This window comes from Falco cherrug, chromosome 9 (assembly GCF_023634085.1).
Source record: "Falco cherrug isolate bFalChe1 chromosome 9, bFalChe1.pri, whole genome shotgun sequence".
NCBI lineage: Eukaryota > Metazoa > Chordata > Aves > Falconiformes > Falconidae > Falco > Falco cherrug.
This window is the reverse complement of record NC_073705.1, coordinates 35,669,713-35,689,835: the sequence shown is the minus strand read 5'-3', so window position 1 is coordinate 35,689,835 and position 20,123 is coordinate 35,669,713. Positions and strand designations below refer to the sequence as shown.

At 38.0% G+C, this 20,123-nt stretch overlaps 1 protein-coding gene across 8 annotated transcripts in view; it reads left to right on the top strand.

Moving 5' to 3' along the window:
* Positions 1-20,123, top strand: part of PCDH15 (protocadherin related 15) — a 443,471-nt gene that overhangs the window by 321,517 nt on the left and 101,831 nt on the right. For all 8 annotated transcript variants that reach the window (XM_055720578.1, XM_055720583.1, XM_055720580.1 and 5 more), the window contains one exon: positions 11,150-11,266. In XM_055720578.1, coding sequence (XP_055576553.1) covers positions 11,150-11,266 — 117 coding nt within the window. The remainder of the gene's footprint in view (positions 1-11,149; positions 11,267-20,123) is intronic.

The following is a 20,123-nucleotide window of genomic DNA, read 5'->3' as shown; positions in this document are numbered from 1 at the left end:
ACTGCCAACCAAATATATCATATAATTCCTACTGTGCCTTAATCCCTGTGAACTGGTATAAACATTATACAATGAGCTTCCAGATTTAGTAAAACTGTCTGTACCCATGAACATCAATTAAACATACTGCTATCATCAGAGAGGATACCAACTGCAACTGTCAAATTATTTTTTTTATGAAAAATACGCCATTGAGAAGTTAGAAGTCATCATATGCTTGAGATCATGCATTATATGCATTGATTGGTACTTATTGTGGGGGTGAATTTGAGTCTTTCACAATCACTATGCTAAGACTTCCCTTCCCTGGGAAATTGGTGTAAAATACCCGAATAAACCATGCAAAACTGTGTAACAGCTAGGTCTTTATCTCTGGCATGGTTGTTCTGAACGGTCCTTCAGCAGCACAACTATTCCTGCAGTCCTTCAAATTCAAGTTGGAAGCAAATGGCAAAAGTCTTGGGTGTAATGATGCCATAGCAGCGCAGAGCTCCAACCCACTTACACAAGAAGGCTCCCTTTGTTTCTCTGACAACCTAAACCTTGAATCAGAATAATGAGATATATAATTTGTTTGCTTTTCTAGGATGAGAGGGTTAGAAGCTGCATGTTTATGGATGAGTCACCCTCCCAAACCAAACGATCATAGCCAACAGTAAAGCAAAGAAAATAAAGGTGTGTTGGGGAAATACAGGAAATACAGGAACCCAGCATTTGAGACAGCTGGGGCAGGACTCCTTCCTCTCACAGAGCACACTTACTGGACTGCTGCAGAGTGCTGGGGAGTGGCTTTAATCTCTAGAAAATTCTTAAATTGTCACTAGGAGAGACTACTGGGAGAAGAGGTACCCACAGGTTGTCCTTAGGGAGATGGGGGACATTTTGGTTCAGACCTCGCTTCAGCAGGTGTTTAAACAGCCACGCATATGTGTAGCTGTCACTGCTTTTTCTTCCTGCAGGTATTTACTAGAAAACACTCAAATCTTGTTTCTAATGAGCAGGTGAGCAGTAATATGTCATTGCTTCATTATGGTGGGATTTCATGTTATGGTGAGATTTAATTACAATAATAACAAAGATTCTCTGCCAGAAATTATACAGGTAATAAAGGATACATGGAAGATAAAAAACGTTAGTGAATCAGTTAAGGTTGAACATGTCATCCGTTTCTAATATTTCTAAAATAAAATTTCTTATGTTTATTCAATACATTTACGTCTATGAAGTTAATCCTTCCTTTCTAACGTAATGAAAACCCTTTCCGGTTTGAAGAATAACAGCAGTTCAGCACAGCAGCAGCACACAACTTACACAAAGGTTAAAAAAATGAGCAGTATTGCCACCAAAATGTAACTGCTTATTTATCTCTTTTCTAGTGGCATTAATGGAGTAACAGGCATGGTGTTGGACTATGGTGGCAGTAAACATTTTTTTATTTTCATTCTCAACTTATCTGTTCAATCATCTTCTAGTCATTTATTGCCTTGTATATTCCACAATGAATATTATCCCTTTATTTATATTATGAGCTACTTTAGGGCTTGCTGAGCACTAAATATGAAAAAGAGGCAGTTATAGCATGTCAACAAGCCTCCATTTTGTATAGCTTCAAACGAAGAACCCTGTGTAAAGAAGCACTGTGGCCAGTTACAGACAAAATTCAAAGTGCCACTTCATACAGTTTGTCATATTAGCTTGTCAGCATTATCACAAAGATTTTGAACTTGCTGCTCAAAGTTACTCAACATTGCTTGATTCTCTAACTTCAGTCTTTCTAAATTAGTTACTGTGGTTGATAAGTCTAAAATATTTCAAACGTTTTGGGAAAGCTAGGAGTAGTTTTCAAGTAGTGGCTTACTTCAGTGGACTTAATGTAAATGTAAAATTGAAACAATACATTGGCAAATCAAAATTTAGACTCACAAAGAAAGGTTGGTTTGCAGACTTCATTGTGTGTCTTGGAGGATGAATGTACTGGTGAGATACACAAACCTTAAAGGAGAATTTAAGGTGGGTGGTATGTGTTCATTAAGAGGCCCATTCTTTATGGGAAGGGACGTCAGTTCTTGATACTCCAGTATACGGTGAAATGAAGTATTTCTATTTTATGCCATATGAGTTCACTTCCACCCCCCAAAAGCTGCATTTTTTTCATGGGTCAAAAATTAGAAGGCACTCATTTATATACGGAATTTGAAGTGGATATAATCATAGTACGTTTTTAACTTGTGATTGCATTTGTAAAAGAAATAGTTTTAAAGCTAAGTATCAGTGAGATAGGTGGTATTTTTTCTGGCCTTTTACTTTTATCATATACATTAGGAAGTATAAAACTGTTTTGTGTTCACCTTCTTCATGTAAGTTACAGAAACTGACAGATGAAATGAAATCATGAATTACAGAGGAATCAAAAGGGAAAATATCTTTAAAAGAATTATTGTACCTCAATGATTTTAAGCCATTGTACAGTTACTCATTTCTAATCCCTTTGCAATCAATTGAAAAGGCTAGGTATACCTGGATGTGCAATATTCTGTTGCTGTGAACCACTCCACAGAATTATCTGGGTAAATTACAACAAATCACTCATTTAAGTTCATAATACCAGTCTTCTAGCTGAAGGATGAGAGCTTGCTTGAAATCTTAAGATCCTGGTTATTTTCTTAGTTCTAGATAGTCTGTTAACTGCCTACAGTAGGTAGTCCTTTAGGGGATTCATAGTGGTTATTAAGGCCAGGAGGATAATGTTGCACCCTCACAGCTTGCTTAGTGAAAGAATAAATACAGTTTACACACATGCGTGAATTTTATATATATATATATATATATATATATATATATCAGCTTTTGGCTCAGAGTAAAGATTTGTGGTTGTGTTTTGCTGTAGCTGTGTACATGGTATGGTAGACATCTAAGAGAAGAGGAAAAAATAATCTTCTAGTAAATGGATTGGGGGTGAATAAAATTTTGGTTTTCTTTCAGAAGAATAAACTCACCTGTGAGAAAATGGTTTTCTGAATTCACAGCTCAAATTTTCAGTTGTTTCAATGCTGAGTCTGTGTCTCCAAATCTGGAGACATTGTTTCAGAGAGCTTTAAAATTTATTTTTAGATTATCATGTAATTTGAGAACACTATGATGTGAAAGCATATGAAATTTGCATTTTGATATTTAATATTAAATTTGTACATTTGTACTGTTCTGAATAAGGTTGATTAGCATCATGTTTAAAGGCTTTGGAAACTTACTGAGTTTAATAATGGAAATATAATTAAATGAGGGTTTGCAGAAATTGAGAAATTACAGAAGGAATCAAGGGCACTAGATGGTTTGGACCCCAGGAATGGATGGTAAGAAAGTACAGCGCTTACAGATGCTGTCGCTGAAATTCAATGATGGTAGCAAGGATCTCTTCCTGTGCAAACATCAATGAGCACCACGCTGGGGAGGTTTTTGCCACGGATAACCTGAACTTGGAGTTTCCTTTAGAGCTAAGCAGAGCTTCAGGAACCCATTGCAAAGCAAAGTTGCATCAAAATGGAAGGACTTGTTCACTTGGGCCCAAAACACGTTTTGTTAAGGCCGTGTAGTAGAGGTCAAAGATCTCTGGGTGCTTGTTAAAAAGGGTTCACTTCCCACTTCCCTGGTTTTTTAATGAACGGATAGTTAACAGCTGAAGAAATTTAAAATTATTATGAGAGGTTAGTGTGAGCAAGGCTGCTCCACATGCAGGCATGAGCTGAGGGTGACCCAGCGTGGGCAGTGCCTGGGGGATGGAGCTGGGCAGGCAGACTGACAGCCCCAGACATGGTGAGGGCTTGGACCTGGTCTGGGTTCTGTCCAGGGAGTCCAGCCAGGAGCAAAAGGGGATGGGGCCAGAAGCAGAGCTGGAGCCTGGTATCCTATGGCATTGCTGGAGCAGGGCTGAGGGCCCGAACTGGGCTGAAGCAGGGTCCTGGACACAGGGGCAGGGTATTGAGGGGCCTAGGTGAGGCTGCTCCAGGCCATTAAGGGTTGTGGTTGCCCTTAGGGCCATGATATCTTGTGGCCTTTTAGGGTTTTTTTATTATGATTATTTAGTAATAAAATATCTTAGATTTTTTTTTTTCAATAAGACGTTGAGTGACATCTTTCTACAGTTAAAGAATGTATAAGAGGAATAATGATTTTGAAGTACAGTGATACCAAAACATCCCTTTCCTTTCTGTAGAAGACAGACACTTATAGTAGAGGAATGTTAAATATGCCCTTGGAAGTCCCCAGACAGCAGGGGATTATTAAGCACTTGGAGGCAGCTCAGGTGGGAAGCCACCAGCTCTGGTAATATGCACAAAGACTTAAGTGGCAGATGTTCAAAACAGAATGACAGCAGAAAATTACAGATACGTATCTGTAGTTGTAGAAGAAGATTGAAAAGGTTTGAAAATTTCAGTGTGTTACATATGCTGTGCTTTGAAGTAAATCTTTTCACTTTCTCCCTTTGTGGGATTATGTTATGTACATTTGACATTAGTGGAAGCTATTATTAGTGGATTGCCTTAAAAATAAATTATTTTTCCTATTTATTAACACTTGTCATAAAAGCCAGCAGACTGCAAAAGGAGTTGTAAAGGTCTAATATGCATTTATTAGCTCAGACACTGCTCAGTCACGCTGGTTTTTATAGATGGGAATGTTGATTTCCACTTAAATATAGTTGACTAGAAACCATGGTATCAGCAGCTGTAATCAAAAAGCGCAGTCCTGAAGTGGTAGAATGAAGAAATGAATGTACATAGAAACTCTTCATGTAAGTATTTACAAACCAAGAAAATGTAATATTTAAGAAGCTAACAAATGAGTGATTTTTTTTCAACAAGTCAGAAATAGAAGAGTAAAACATTTCCTCAGACTTTTAGTTTCTTTATGGTAAGATGCTTTCTGATGAGCAGTAGAGCAGAGAGGCAAGAGGAAAGGGATGCTTTGTGCAAAATTGGATTTGTAATGCAAGCTCCCCAGGTAGGCACTTCTACACATTACTCTGATAATGGTAAAAATAATCTAAACAGTGTGATTCTCTTAGTGGTCTAAATATATCAACAGAATCTTTGATTTTGGTGGTCTTTTGTAGGAATTTGTCCCTCTGGAACTGTTCAGCAGATTAATAATTAGATATTGCTGTCATGGAATTACAGCTATTTTAATAATCAATACTTGATTATAATTAAGTCACAATCTACAAAACAACAGGAATTAAAAAATCAAACTGGTTTTATAAGCTGCAAAAATCCCAAAACCTTGATGACTAGATGTAAAGAAGTATAACCCTGTTTTCCTAAGAAGGAAATCGGGAGAGGTAAAACGATTTCTGTGGGTGTTGGGGGAGAAAAGGCTTCACTCCCATTTGGTAGGGCTGCCCTCTAGTGCACTGCAGGCTAAAGGCGGCAAATGTTTCAGTTCAGTAACAAGGTTCCCTTTGTAGGGTAAAGGGGCGTTTGCACGAATTATGCTTGAGATAGGTACAGATCTGTATACATAAATATTTGTGTATACATGTAAATATATATCAAGTATATTGGAGTGTCATCTGGAGTTGCTCATGTTTATGTGGAGATAGCTGATGAAAATTTAACTTAATTTTTTACTTTTTATTTCTCTCTTACAAAACCAGATTTCTACCAAAACACATTTTCAAAAAAATTAACTATTCTTTAGGAAGTGTTTATGTTAGTGGTCTTATTCAAATCGGATGAACCTGTCACTCACAGTAATGTTGTGTGCTATTTGTTGACACATGGTAACGGTCATGAGCTGCAGCTGGTGCACTTGAACTTCTCAGGCTTTGCTGCTCAGGCTATGTTTTGAAGTGTGTGTGGTTTTATTTTCGTATGCATGTCTTGATCCTTTGGGAGGTGGATCTGCAGGATCCACTGCAAAGTCATAGGGGAACACTGGGACTGCTCCAGTTTGTGACAAAGGCTGTCATAAATCCTGGTGACACCAGGATCCAGGAGCTGCCAGAGTGGCAGAGCTACGGTAGCTTTTGCTTGCTGCCTGTGAGTACGTGGATCTGTGCTGTCTGTGCTGCACTGCTAATACAGGACATGCTGCGCTGTAGGCACTTAGGTCAAAGTTAAGGGGCATTGATGGTGCAAGGAAGAAGGCAGACATTTGAATCCAAGTTGTGTGTTTCCCAGATTAGTGAATGAGGAGGAAGGAGAGGGTTATTTCACCCAGATGTTAAATGCTTATATTCTTAACTTATTGGAGTACCAGCATTAAATGTCTCTTGGTGTCCCCATAAATCAAAAATATATTAATGTCTCTGAAGTCCATTTAAGTTTACAAGTTAATTTTATGCTAGGAATGCTGTACTGCAGGTATTTTTCTTCTGCTCAAGTTGTGTGTTGCCCTCCCACGTCAGTGGTCACCCTGTCCAGGAGCACCTAGTGTAGTATTAGTGCATTAAAACTAGTGACTGTCTTAACGATTTTTAAATTACATATTGATTTCTTGCTTAATGCCTTTCTTCCCTCATGCTTTGTTTCTCCTCATTGGCATTCCTAGATGACTGTCTTAGTTCACCAACATTTTTGGTCAGCATTTTCATAATCTTTGCAGACGGGTCAGTATTTGTTTCCTACAAACCTTTTGCTAAATACCAATCGTTTATATCTTGTGAGGTGTGTCTTGTTCAGAGGGTAAGAAAGTTGTCAGGAAGTGGTATCATTCACATGCTAAGGGTGACATCTGACTTAACAAATGAGTTGGCATCAAGAAATCTCTTAATACATCTTCATTTGCTTTTGAAGTTGCTAATTTGGATTCTCAAGAACAATAGTATTTGAGTATCTCTCCCATATTGTGCTTTCTTAATGCTTGATTATTAATCTTTGTGCAAGGGAACAATGTAAGGATGTGTCCAGTTCAACTTTCATGTGCTGCCCAGTGTTAGCAGTGTAAAGCAAAACTGAACAAGTGATAAAGAGCATCTGTGATAGGGAGAAAGCTTTGGGGTTTTTACGCTTTGACTTTCACTCTGTTTTTTTAACAAAGATGTATAAAAGTGTAATAATCTGCAGCTATGCAAAAGTATATATTTATATATAAATTTCTATTTCTATATAAATACTTGGCTGCTATTAGCTTATTGTCAAAGTCCACAGCCCAAGTATTTTAAAGTGAGATATATAAAGAATTCATTACCTATACTTTCCATTGACATATTTTTGTGTGTATCTGATGGTTAACAACAGCCTGGATTTATGTGACTGAAGCAATGAACTGTGAACAGTTGTAAGATGCTGCAATCTGGCAACAAGAGCATATGCAGGATTATGCCCCAGATTTAAAAGGTGATTGCACTGCTTAACTACCACTTTGTGGAATGTTACTATGCTATTCCTAACCTGTGGTTAGGGATTGCACTCATATGCTGTATCCATGTATATCCAAAGTCAGGTTTAATGATGTCTTAAGCGAAGCCATCAAGTATAGATTAATCTTCAATTATTTAGCTTTGCACAAACATTTCTAGTCTTTGGTCTCCAGTATTAACAGAAGCCCAGCATGTTTTCTAAATGTTTTCTTTGTGTCCAAAGTCCCTCTGTGATGAAAACCTGAAAACTGTGTCTGCATCTGTCATGGAATGCTGAACACTAGTCACTGTTAAGTCCACTTCGATGAAGAAAATAGAATTGAGGACCTTGACTACATGGACACAGGTTTTTGGGGTGGGATAGGGCAGATCATTCCCATGACCTCTTGAGGTATTCACAGAACATACAGAGTGTGCATTTTTCTGTGCCCTAACAAAATCAGATCTAGACTGTATTCCATCCTTGGTGGTGGTGTTTTTTGCCAGAAAATCAATAGTTTCTTTCTGTGACCTTTTTTGGTACCTTTAAGGTGCCCATAATACATGAAGAGAAATTTATACTAGTTGAAGGAGATGATAGTATATGAATGTCTCCAACATGTCTGTAACAGAATCTCTACTTACTCTTTTGGGAATTGTCCAGAAGAGTCATTTCTTCCTCCTGCCACTGAACCAAGATTTTTGCTAGAATGAAGCAAGCATTGTGACCAAAAAAAAGCCCATTTCTATGTTGTCGGCATGTTTTGCATGTTAAACCTGCCTGCAAAAATCTCCTGTTTCTAGCAGTTACTCATCATAGACATTTGCGATGAGTACATGAGACTTGATCTCCTGTCTGTAATGATAGTCTCGCTCTCTCTGAAGTGCACTTACTGCAGCTGCATAATGAGAAGACCTGTGGTGATTCTTATGGGGAACTTTTCTTTTGTTAAAAGTGGAAACATTTAAACTTGAACTCTGCTATGAAAAATCGGTGGCTGCTTTAGGATTCAGGAAGAGGTGAGCCGGGATGAAGAGCATGTAGAGCTGTTCTGTCTAGTTATGACTGAAACATTTGGTGCTTATTTGATTGGCTCGACTAAGGTTTATGAGGCACAATTGTGCATAAAGTTTGTCTTAGAGGAAAGACAAGTTAGAGGGGAAGGAGGTTTTCTGTGTCTTACTTTATGCTTTGCTTTATATTCCTGTGTATTTTGTACTGATCCATGTATCTTGAAAAATAGAGGTGTGTTGAATAGGATGACTTAGTCATTTTCTATAGCAGAGGATGTAGTGTATCATCTTTAAAAAGGATTACACTTTCCAGTACCTTAAGTCATAGATTTTCAGGTGCTAAGGTCACATAAAGGTATTCAAAAGATAAAAAAAAACAACCATCACACAGCAATTCTCCCCATTCCCAATTGATCAAAGAGCAAATTGTGATCTCTTGCTGCTGTGCCAAAGAAACACGACCAGATATGGCTGTGGATCTGCAAGTGCACAGAGAGAGGTGGATTCAAAATAAAATAATAAATACAGATAAAAGGCTGAGTTATTTCAGAAACTTCACCTGCTTCATGGAGGTGATCCTAAGCATCCAGATCATGGGAAGGAAAAGCTGAAAAAAAAAAGTTGTTATAAGCGTAGTATCGGGTTGTTACCCCAGGTGGAGACTTCGTATGGAAGGACAGAAGGTGTCTTCTCTGTGTTTATGCGGTCAGGATTTACAAATGAAAACAGTTTGTCACACAGATTTACACAGTTGTAAGACCTCTGCTTGTAGTGTTGTATTACATTTCTTCTACCACAATGGAGATGATTTTTAATACTCCATCCCTAACTACCTAGGATTTCTGTACTCATGGTTACTTTGTGTCTGCTTCAAATAGTCATTCCCCATCTTTTCTTTGAGGTAGAATGGCTGTGAATGGAGACTTACAGTGTGAGATTGCCATATGATGTTGGTTTCTTTGCAACAGCAATGTATTGCTCCCATCTGAAGTTTCTGGGAGCAGAATGGAGGAAAGGATAGCTTATTTTACAAGCATGACGTCCCTTTGAAGAGTTGTGACAAACAAGATTGTTTTTGTAAAATAGTCCTGGGTATTAAACTCTCAGATGAAGTAAATTTTATTCTTGCCAATGGGGCAAAAAAATGCAATTATAAGATTCAGTGCCTATAATTCAATGCAAAAATGCTAATCTGTTTGAATGTTTTTCCAAAATGTTTTCATTTTGAATGCTCTCATAGTTTGAAATGCCTAGTAGTCACTTTTTATTTTAATTTGATGGTACAGACTCTTGGAAAATCTGAAAATCAGAGAAAAAACATTTCCAGTACCTCGAAGATTTGAATCGTAGACCTTTCAGCAGAACACAATACATTAATTATTCAGGCATTTACTACATGGACTTGCTACAGTCATTTTTTAAAATGTCTTGTATAGAGATGTTTATTATACTGTCTTTTCCTCTGATGAGGTATGGATGTATGTTTTAAATGATTGTGTAATATAGCATGCTAGCCAATTTGCATTTGCAGCAGGAAGAGCTGTGACAACAGGTAGAGGCATCATTGTATGAACTCTTGAGTAGCTGTGTTTGTGTCGTTTACCTAAGAGATGGTTGGCAACTGTATTCCCCCAGAGCTAAGGCACATATTCTGCTTAAAGGGGAAAAAAGTTTGCTCTTCATTTGTGGATCAGTAAAGTCACTCTTGTGTGCTGAAGGCATATGATGCTTCTTATTTTTCTGAAAAAAAAATGAGAAAATTTAATCTGTGATATCTATATGTGCAAAACAATGGAAATAGTAGTATGCACAATGAATAAACCTGTTCTCAATAGAATTCAAACTAAGAAAGTGCCTCTACAGAAAAAAAAATGAAATAAATTTTATTGGTAGAACAATGACTGTGATTTAAAGATAGACTATTTTTTCAAAGGTACATACGTACAAATTTTCTGGAACTCTCTGTGAGAGAATTTTGGAAAAAAATATTTTCTGACAACTTATGACAGTCAGAATGAATGCCTTTTTAATAAACTTTGATGCTGGTTGAGTTTCTAAATGTTTGCAGCTCCCAATGCATGTAGCAATGCGTCACTGAGAGCCACATGCATCCAAGAGCTGCATTTGCCTTCGTGCCAGTTCATGCAGTCCCACACAGCCTGGTGTTTGAGTGAGGCTGCATCTTTCACACATGAACAGGTGTGGCTGTGAGTTTGGATGTGTGTACATATGTATAGCTGTGCACACCTATGTAAGTGTGAAAATATACCTATGTGCACACTACTATGCCAGTAAAAGTGCGCCTTTGAAGCTTCTTTTTGACAATGTACACATAAGTCCAAAGAACATCACTTTAGGCTCTCATGAGGTGTTTGTACTAATCTGACATCATATTTTCCCTTCATTTATTGCATCTTAGAGGCAGCAAACACTGTCAAGCAAGAGCAGCTCATTCATTTTAGAAAATTAGCAAAGCCATGTTGTGTTCTACCACTTGAGAAGCAGGTGCCATGAAATCTCTGCTTTGTTTACTTGTGAGACTGTGTGTTTTTCTGGAGAATTTCCTTCAGTTGATTTTGTCTCACATGAATATTTTATTTTAAAAAAAAATGACACCTTCCCCTTGTGTGCTAGTTTTGTGCGGTGGTAATGGAATGGAGAGCCAAGAGGGACTGTGAATGGCAAATAGGCTTCCTCATGAGGAAGGAGTGGTTGGGCAGAATTTGAAAAAAAACAATTGTGAATGTTTCTATAATTTTGCTTGAACTTGAGAACTAAACTCTTAATTATGTTTTGCAGGATATGAATGATTACTCTCCAGTGTTTAGCAAAACCCTCTACAGGGGAATGGTTGCTCCTGATGCAGTCAAGGGCACAGTTATCACTACCGTTTCAGCTGAGGACCAAGATCCTCCGGTAAGCAAAAAGGTTCCGTTAATAATCTGCATCCAAGAGGGAAAAATCTTTACCCCTTATAAGTGATTAACTCTTTCAACAACAAAGGTGATTATTATGAGTTTTTACAAAGCAGTAATTCATGCTTTCTTTTTTTAATGTCAACCTGTCCTTTGTCATTCTGGACAGGCTGCATTTACAGGGATGGTTCCTGAACCTGGCAAATCAATGATGCAGCTCCTTTCTGTCAGGAAGATTTTTGGAAAGCTCTTTGTCTGACTTCACAGTGTAGATAAATAAGAGGAATAGGCAGAAAGGAAAACCGTGTCTGTCTTTTCTACAGTTCTGCAGCTTAAAGAGGAAACAAAACACAACTCTGTAAGCTTGTCGCTTTCTTGATTTCACAGTCACTGGGCATTTCCAGTCTGAGACATCACCAGGGTCATGCAGAACTGTAAGCTCTCCATCCAGCCCTATTGGATGTGCAATGTTTTAACTGAGTGCACTTGTTTTGGGGATCAGGTTTATTTCTGCCACTGGCTTTTATTGCTGTTCCCCGGTGAAGCATTTGATTGACACAACTGGGCACATATTTCTGACTTGTTAGCTATTCTGAAGGGTAATATCAATTTTTGTAATTAGAGGTTGATGAACATTGGTGACCAGATGATACACTGAGGACAATGAAAGTCAGAGATGTTCTGCCAGCCAGGTTTAATTTTTAATTGTTAGTGTTTGGCATATTATGGAGAATAATCCTTAGGGAGAATAGTTCAGAGAGAATGTGCCATGCACATTAAAAGCTGATGGCACTGCTTTGACACAAATCAACTGTAGCTTAGCTAAATACGCTACATAGTAATTTATTTACCACCCAAGGACAGAAATGCTAAAGCAGTGTTTGTCAGGGCAGTCCTGCTCTCTCCCTTTGTAAAAAGTCTTAACACAAAGGTAAGCAAATTCCATGCCGGCGATACATACCAGTGGGGTATTACTGAACTTGGAGGCATTTAAGGTAGTTTATAACAGCTGGAGATCTGGACTATTGTTTGTTTAAAGTATGCGAAAGACAGTAGTATCATCAAGTCGGTAATGAATAGCAGTAGTTACCAATTAATAGCACTACAGAGTATTTAAGGAAGGCAGCAGCAGAGGACAGAGACATTATTTGAGCCGTAAACAAAAGAAATGGACAGAGCTGTTCCTTAATGGCTAGTCTTAGACAATTTGAAGGGAAATATTAAGAGAAGTTGGTGCCTGATTTTGAGTGCTCTGCTTGCAGAATGGAGCCCACCCAAGGTGTGTGTTAAACTCCTCCTGTAGAGCACAGGCACGTTACAATAGGGTCCCAACCAGCCAACATGTTAATCACATATCTCCTTAATTAAAAGCAGAACAGTCAGCATTAGACTGATTAGTAGAAGCAAATGGGAATTTCTAGCGTCTTGCTTTAGAGATGCTTTTAAAAATGCATAGCCAAGGACTGTTTTCTTCATGGCAGGCAACTACACTGTCATTCAAAGACATGACTGGGTGTACTCATAGCTTTTAGCATGCAGCAGGAGAAAGATGATGTAGTGCTAGTGCCTGCTCTCCTCTCTTTGCATCTTGTTATATTCATCTTTCTAGAAAAAGCCTTTCCATGGGATTTAGAGACCTAGGTTGCCTTCCCTCCACTGACTAAAGGATTCAAACCTTTAACTCTGTTTAAAGAGTTAAAGTTTTAACGCAGCCCAGGAAAGAGGCTGGGCAGGGTTCCTGACAAACTTGAGGTGTACCTGCAGGTGTGTGGAAGTCTTCAAAGCTGTAAAGTGAACAAGCTTCAGCACCTGGGGTCGTGGGACATGCAAGGTCAGCTAGACTTGTACCCACATCACCTAGTCCTTTTCTGGACTTGAATCATTATGTCTAAGCAAGGAAATATATCTCTGGCAGCATTGTGGAAGTCTGGAATGTAGAACTCCCTGTTATGGCCCTTTAGAGGACTTCATAAGTGCTCATATTTCTGTGGTCTACCTACACTCTTGCTCCCACTGCCTTTTTGCCCTGTGGAAGTCTAGTGCTTTTGTCTGACCTCTTTCACTGTTCCTTGGGGTGTACCAGGACTAGGTTTCTACCATCATCTTAGTCACTGTTTAAAACAGTGATTTTCAGGGGAGAGTAGGCTTGATTGCTCAGATCTCATAGTTATTTGCAGGAAAATATTTTTTAATTTATTTAAGATTATTTGATTCCACTCTGTGAATGTCTTGTTCTTCCATATGTTAGGTTCAATAACCTGGGGATGACAGAATGGAATTGAGATCAAAGTGTGCAAGGTTTCTGGGTGGCATTAGAAGCCTGCAAGGGTTGTGTTTACACTATGTACTGCAGAAACACATTAGCTTATTTTACTAGCATTTCTTCCTGAACAAAGCACTTGTACTGCTGGAGTACTACCACCAAATTAATAATTCTTGCCTACACATTAATGGGTCTGCATTGCATTCAGCAGATGCAGTCAGGGCGTTCAGCAGATGCAGCTTAACTGGAAAAGATTCTCAGTTGCTCTGCATGGGGAATGATTTGGAAACCAGGGAGTTAGGGAACACAACTTCCCTTCAAGAGCTCTCCTCAGCAGTTAGCAGCAAATAATTCAGAAGGAAACACTCTGCCCATATCACCAGTGTTGTTGTTTCAGAGCGATCTGCCAGTGGACAGTGGGGAAAACCGGTTGTGCGTGACCGTTGAAATTGTATGATTTTTTTTTTGATTGCCATAGTAGAAATCTAAAATAGTAAGTTATTAATCACAGTCCTATGGACCCATATCTGCACCTTGCACCAGTATGTATTTGCTCCTAGCAGGTTTATCATACTGACCTTTGAGAAAAGCCTGCAGAAAAGGATGTTGAGGATCAATGAAACTGGGCAAGAAGATTAGTTTCTATTCTGTGGAAATTTTGACAAAATAGGTTAGGATAGAAAAAAAAGTAATTTTTCTTTGGTGGTAGAGAATCACTTTTTAACTTGGTGTTTGTGCCGCTTTTGTTTAATGGTATCTGTTGCCTTACAAGATATTTTGGTCTTGATAAAGTATTTGCGCAATCTGGTACAAGCTCCATATTATAATCCCTGGATTTAATGTGCCTAAATTTTAAAGAAAAAGGTATCACCAAGATACTGGAGGAAACAAAATAGTTCATAAACTGATTAATGTAAAACAATTCTTAGTCCTGTGGAATCAGCATTTCCTAATGCAAAGTTATTTCACTTTTTCCTTTAAAAAACAAAACAAAACAAAAAACCCCTTTTGAATTCTTTTTCTATAATTTCTGTCACCATCACTTGAACATAAAAATGTAGAAACGGGACGTGGACAAGCTTGTGTGCTATTTTGTAATAATGGCTATCTCTAGGTGCTATGAGAATGGCAGTATAAAAATCTGAGTAAAGCGCTTATGTGTCCCTGATTAATTTCTTGTGATTTCCTCATGTGTTAATATGAATTTATATTATATGGGTTTGAATGTCCTGTATTTGAAAGGTGTGGGGATCGCTTCTACTTCTGTGGAGAAATAGGTGCACATGCATGAGAGAGACATCAAAATAACTGAATGTGGGATCCTGTTTATTACCATTACAACAGGCATAAATGCATATGACCATAATGTTGAAGTAATGTTCTTCAGAATCAACTGTTGCATTTCTTTGATTTTTATGAAGACTTAAAAATGAAGCTACCCTTAGGCATTTAATGAATGCAGTAGCCATAAAAGTTAGCCAGCTATGGAGGAAAGCTTTTAAAATAGTTTTTGAAGTTGGCATTTTATTTCAAACTAATGGTTGATAGTTAGTTTTCTCTATCTTCTTTTTTATTTTAAAAATATCAGGCAGAAATGGCTTTGTTTCTTTTTCTAACTAAGCCAGCCCGTTCAGATGTTTTGTGCTACTGGCAAGTCTGTATTTATGTGGAGCTGGCTCTGACATTAAGTGGTGTCACAAAGTGTTTGATATGAATTCACCAGAAATTTGTTTTAAAAAACACACAGCCTTTTCTGTGTTCAGCAAGACCACCTTTCTCTAAACTTGCCTTAAGGGAAAGAATATTCTTATTTATCATCATCAGTATTTTAGTTGTGTGGTTTGGGGTTTTTAACCTGCTGTAATCTTGTTTGTATGTACTAATACATCTTTTTTATCAGTTCAGGAAAATAAGTATCTATTAAGAAAATAATTGTGGCTTTAAAATACTTCTGATTATCAGAGCAGGTCTAATAAGAGCCTAACTAATTTGAAGTATCCAAGCCTGAATTTTTCTGTTGTCATTTTACAAGTAATGTAGACCATTCCCCTGTCAATGTTAAACTCAGCCTGGGAAAAAAGTCAAACTAGATTTTTTTTCATCACCTGCAATAAAAGCTTTTCAGAGCTAATCAGCTCTTCAGAGACTGCCCACTGTCTTCAGCAAATCCCAACTTTGTTCTGCATTGTCGAATAAATATGGATGATATGAGAATCCAAATTGTAATGCTCAGCACCTGCATGCAGTTTCTCTGCAAATAAGGCAAATTTGAGTTTTCCAACAGGAGAAGAGCAGTTTTAGGGTGAAAAGGAGGTGTTGGATGGTGTCAGTAGAGCTTGGCTGTCCATTTCACCCCATGGGCACCATCCTCGGCATGCCCCTCCTTTGAGCTGCTGGACTGGGGTTATTTTGGTGTTGTCCTGTTGTTCCTACTAGTCCCTCAACAGCAAAGGTGACAGCAGCAGTGATGAATACCTAAGTAGTAGGAAAAAAGTTCATGCCACTGAAGTCAACCTTAATAAATCATCACCTGTAACAAAGGATGCAGGTATTGTACCTACTGTTACTTTTTGACTCTGGAAGTGCTCATTCAGCCACATTCCTTAGAAAAGATGATTGTTTTACCTATGGCTTTTGACTTCTAAAGGTCAAGTTGTAAATATAAATGCAAGCATGAAATGGACAGTGAGGGTGGCACAGGTACAAACAGTAATGTAGGTGAAAGATCAGATGTTTAAAGAAACTTGTGAGATAGGGGGTTAGAAACTTACAGCATATAGATGAGGAAGTGCTATGATTGACTATGATACGCTTTCAAAAACAGTCAGACGGTAAGAATGAGGTTTTACTCTTAAATTAATCAAACAGTACTTCATTTATTGAAGGTGTAAATTAAATGTTACCTTGTTTTTCTTTTAAAAAACCTCCATCAAATCTCCATGCAGTAAATTATTTGCAACTTAGTGTATAATACAGGTATGAATATCTACGTGTGAACAAATGAATGAGTCAGGATGAAGATGTATCATTTTCTTAGATTAACTGATGCCTAAAACATTAATCCATTATTAGGATACAACTGTTAATGATAGGATTGATTTGGTTGCAAACTACCATGTATTTCTGGCTACTATTTAACAGTTACTAAATTAAACCAAAATTGTCTGTACTATATTCAAATGTTTCCAAATAGGTATTTTCTTATTTTTTTATTTTGACCTGTGGATTTCAAAATGGTCAGAAAATCTTGGCCTGAAGGTGTAAGAGTTCTCTGATAGTTATTCCTCTGAGTCTTTAGTGAGATATCAATCAAAACATAGAAACCTGTGCTTTTCACTAAAGAACAGAGCGGGATTTAAAGGGCTGTCTTGAGCAAATATCAGTTTAAATTCCTACCAGTTTTTCCTTTCCTTCCTTTTCCTGTTTGAATTCACTTTTTTTTGCAGTGATTGAGAATATAAATTATGTTTCAGAAGTTACTTTTACGTTTGTCAAAAAGACTCTTTATGGGAAGTACTATTCTGGGCATTGAAATCTGGTAAAATTTTATTTATGTGTGTTTCATGAAATATGGTAAATCAACATATTGTCATTTGGTTTATTGGAACAATCCACAGTATATTTTTCTACAGCTTTAAAATAATTATATGGTATCTGATTTTTCAAATTACTTAGTACATCCTATAGGTGTCTACCCTGTTTTTCCCAGTAGAGCTTACATCTGATTCCAGACACACTGCATGTGAAGGGTAAGAAAATACTAAGCACAAAGCAACAAGAACAGGCAAAGGGAGCCAGAGGTAATCATGGTAATAGACTAGAACCATGGTTATAATAGACTAAAGCCATGGTTATATATAAGCCAAGGAAAAATTTGAGTACAGCTTCAATTCTTTCTAAATAACTGGTAAACGTTGCTAAAATAGAAATCTTCAGTTTTAAAAAGATTGTGATTGAAATTGTTGAGACAGTTGAACACACTTTCCGTTTTAGCATTTGAATAATTCCTTTGAGGTATAAGTATTGAAAGTGTGTTGTTGTGTAGAGATCTGAAAGAAGAGAGGGATGCACCTTTTATACCAGCTGAGGAAAGTTGTACTGTTTGCATGGGGGGTGAGCATGAAGAAGCAGACAGGTGAGGCATCACAGCCACTGTGCAGATTGAGCTAGAAGGGTGATAACACTGGGTTAGGAGGCTGCACTGTGTAAGTGGGCAACAGCAGAGACAGTTGCGTGTCAAGAGTTTCCCCCACATATCATCTTGACTTTTCTTTCCAGAAGTGTTGCCTAGATGGAGTTTAAGGAATTCCTCTGGGCTTTCTTAGTATCTACAAGTAAAAAGTTTAGGCTGTTGGACATTACAGTCCAGTGTCATATTCAGGGCAACGCTGGAGCCTGGCACAGTGAAGCTGTGCCTCCAAAACGTGCTTGGTCTTCCCAAGCACCAGGCGTGCAGAATCATTCAAACAGGCTTGGCTGTATTTGTGTTGCCAAAGTTGCTCCAGTGAGTCCCAGACAGGTTTGACTTGCTGCATACAGTTTAAGCAGGAGTCAGAGTAATCCCAGACAGAAATAAGATAAAACTAAGTGAGACTAATTTTTTCCACTATAAACAACTTGCTTTCTTTCCTGGAAGAACTCCATTGACCCTATTTGAGTTTAGTTTCCCCACTCTTTTGTGTTGAAGACAGTGATCTGACCAGAAGAAAAGTAAAAGATGGTGAAAGGTGCAAGCAGGTATCCTGTGTGAGACACATAACTTTGCAAGGGTTTTGTGTGGCTGGGGAACCACACAAATGCTGCATCTCTGGCTTCTTAGATGCTTCTAGCAACTAAGGTAGATATGATAATATCCTATAGAAAAATACTTATATTTTAGTGCCACTTTGCTTTAGCTAGCACAAATGTATGCAGCTTTGGTTTCTCTCAGAGGTATTTTCTTTGAGAGAGATATCTGTAGTCCCTAAAGCCTGGATGAAATCAATGTCTGACTCCGTCACCTACACTTCTGAGTTTTATTAGCACAGTATTTAGTATTCCCATCCATCATCAATTGGCATCTATTCTTTGGGCAATTTTTTTGTAGCTGAGGATATCTGAAGCCTGTATCAGGCTTGGTACAGATGCATAAATCCCTCAATTCAATCGCAATTACCTGCTGAGAGTCCTCAGGACTATTTTACAATATTTTTTCCTCTCAGTGCTCAGTTTGAGAGCTTAGCTCTCAAAGAATGACAAGTGGCCTGCCCAAAAGCAGAGCTTAAAATGCTTCAGGAATGGCAAGTGAAAATGCGTGGAACCAGGGTCTAGGTGCTGCTTGAGCCATCTGGGTGAGCCACCACTTCTGCACTCAGCAGTGTATGGAGACACAGTTGAAATTGCTTTTAAACAGCCTCCCTTTTGCATAGTTTCTTTTCTCTGTCTTGGGTTTTGATTTGACTTGAACTCAAAATAAATGCTAACCCACACTATACGTGGCCACACACACACACACACAAAAAAAAAGGCACAGTATCTTTGTTTCCTACACAAGCTAATGTCTGCATTAAAGTGGCAGAGACAGTCACTTCAGGAGCAAGAGAAAGGAAAGCAAAAAGATTCTTGTGGCCCTGTGGAATGATCAAACCAAATGCACAGCAGAGCAATATTTTGCTTTGGAACTTTAGAGGTCCAACCTAATCCATATCAAGGCTGGGAAGGTTTTGGTGAAGAGAAAGATCTTTAAACCTGGTTTATTTCCTGTTAGGTACCAAAGTTTACAAATCTGTATTTTAAAAGAGATTTAAATGGTGTTTGCTTTTTTACTTGGGAAGGGGGCTGCCTGCGATTACGTTCAACAGATCTGTACAGATGGCTGTACACATACCTAAGTTATTCAACGCCACCTGAGACCATCCATGGAGAGAAGAGCTTTCATCATTGTGAATGGTTTATGCTTTATTAGAGAGGCATGGTGATGAAAGATGCCAGATGACTATGACTATTCCCAAAGCTTTCAGCCCTCCAAATATTTTGAAAGGCAAGCAACATGAGCTATTTGATAGATGCTTAGTTTGCTTACTTGCTTTATCAGAAGGTGAATATTCCCAGGACCGATATAACTTGAGGTGTTTGCTTTTCCTGTAAATGCCTTTTTTGGTATATCACTGTAAAAGACAGAATATTTCTTCCATGGGCAATTCCTCTGCGTATTCTGATTTTGTTGATTTCAAATGTCAGTAGAAACAGATGCAGAGTCAAAAAAACCTAATTTTTATGAGCAGCCAGTGTCCAGAGCTCCAGAATATCCAGCTTAATGGTTTATCCAATCGCATAACACCTTGTAAAGTTTTTGTTCAATGGAGTCCTTTTGTCAAATTGAGAGCAATTGTCCTTATTGTTTTACAGGCACCCACTAAAAGTAAGAAATATTACTGTTGGATTTCATAGTGTCTGCTGGAGATTTGTATATGGGAAACATGCTGCAAATGCAATGAGTTCTTAAAGTAATTTTGTCTCATTTTTAAAATTTTAAAATCATGGGGGTTTTGTGTTCAGCTTGTTACAGTTAAAAATTCAGAATTTTATGATTTAGTAAATCAGAATTTCAGGCTTT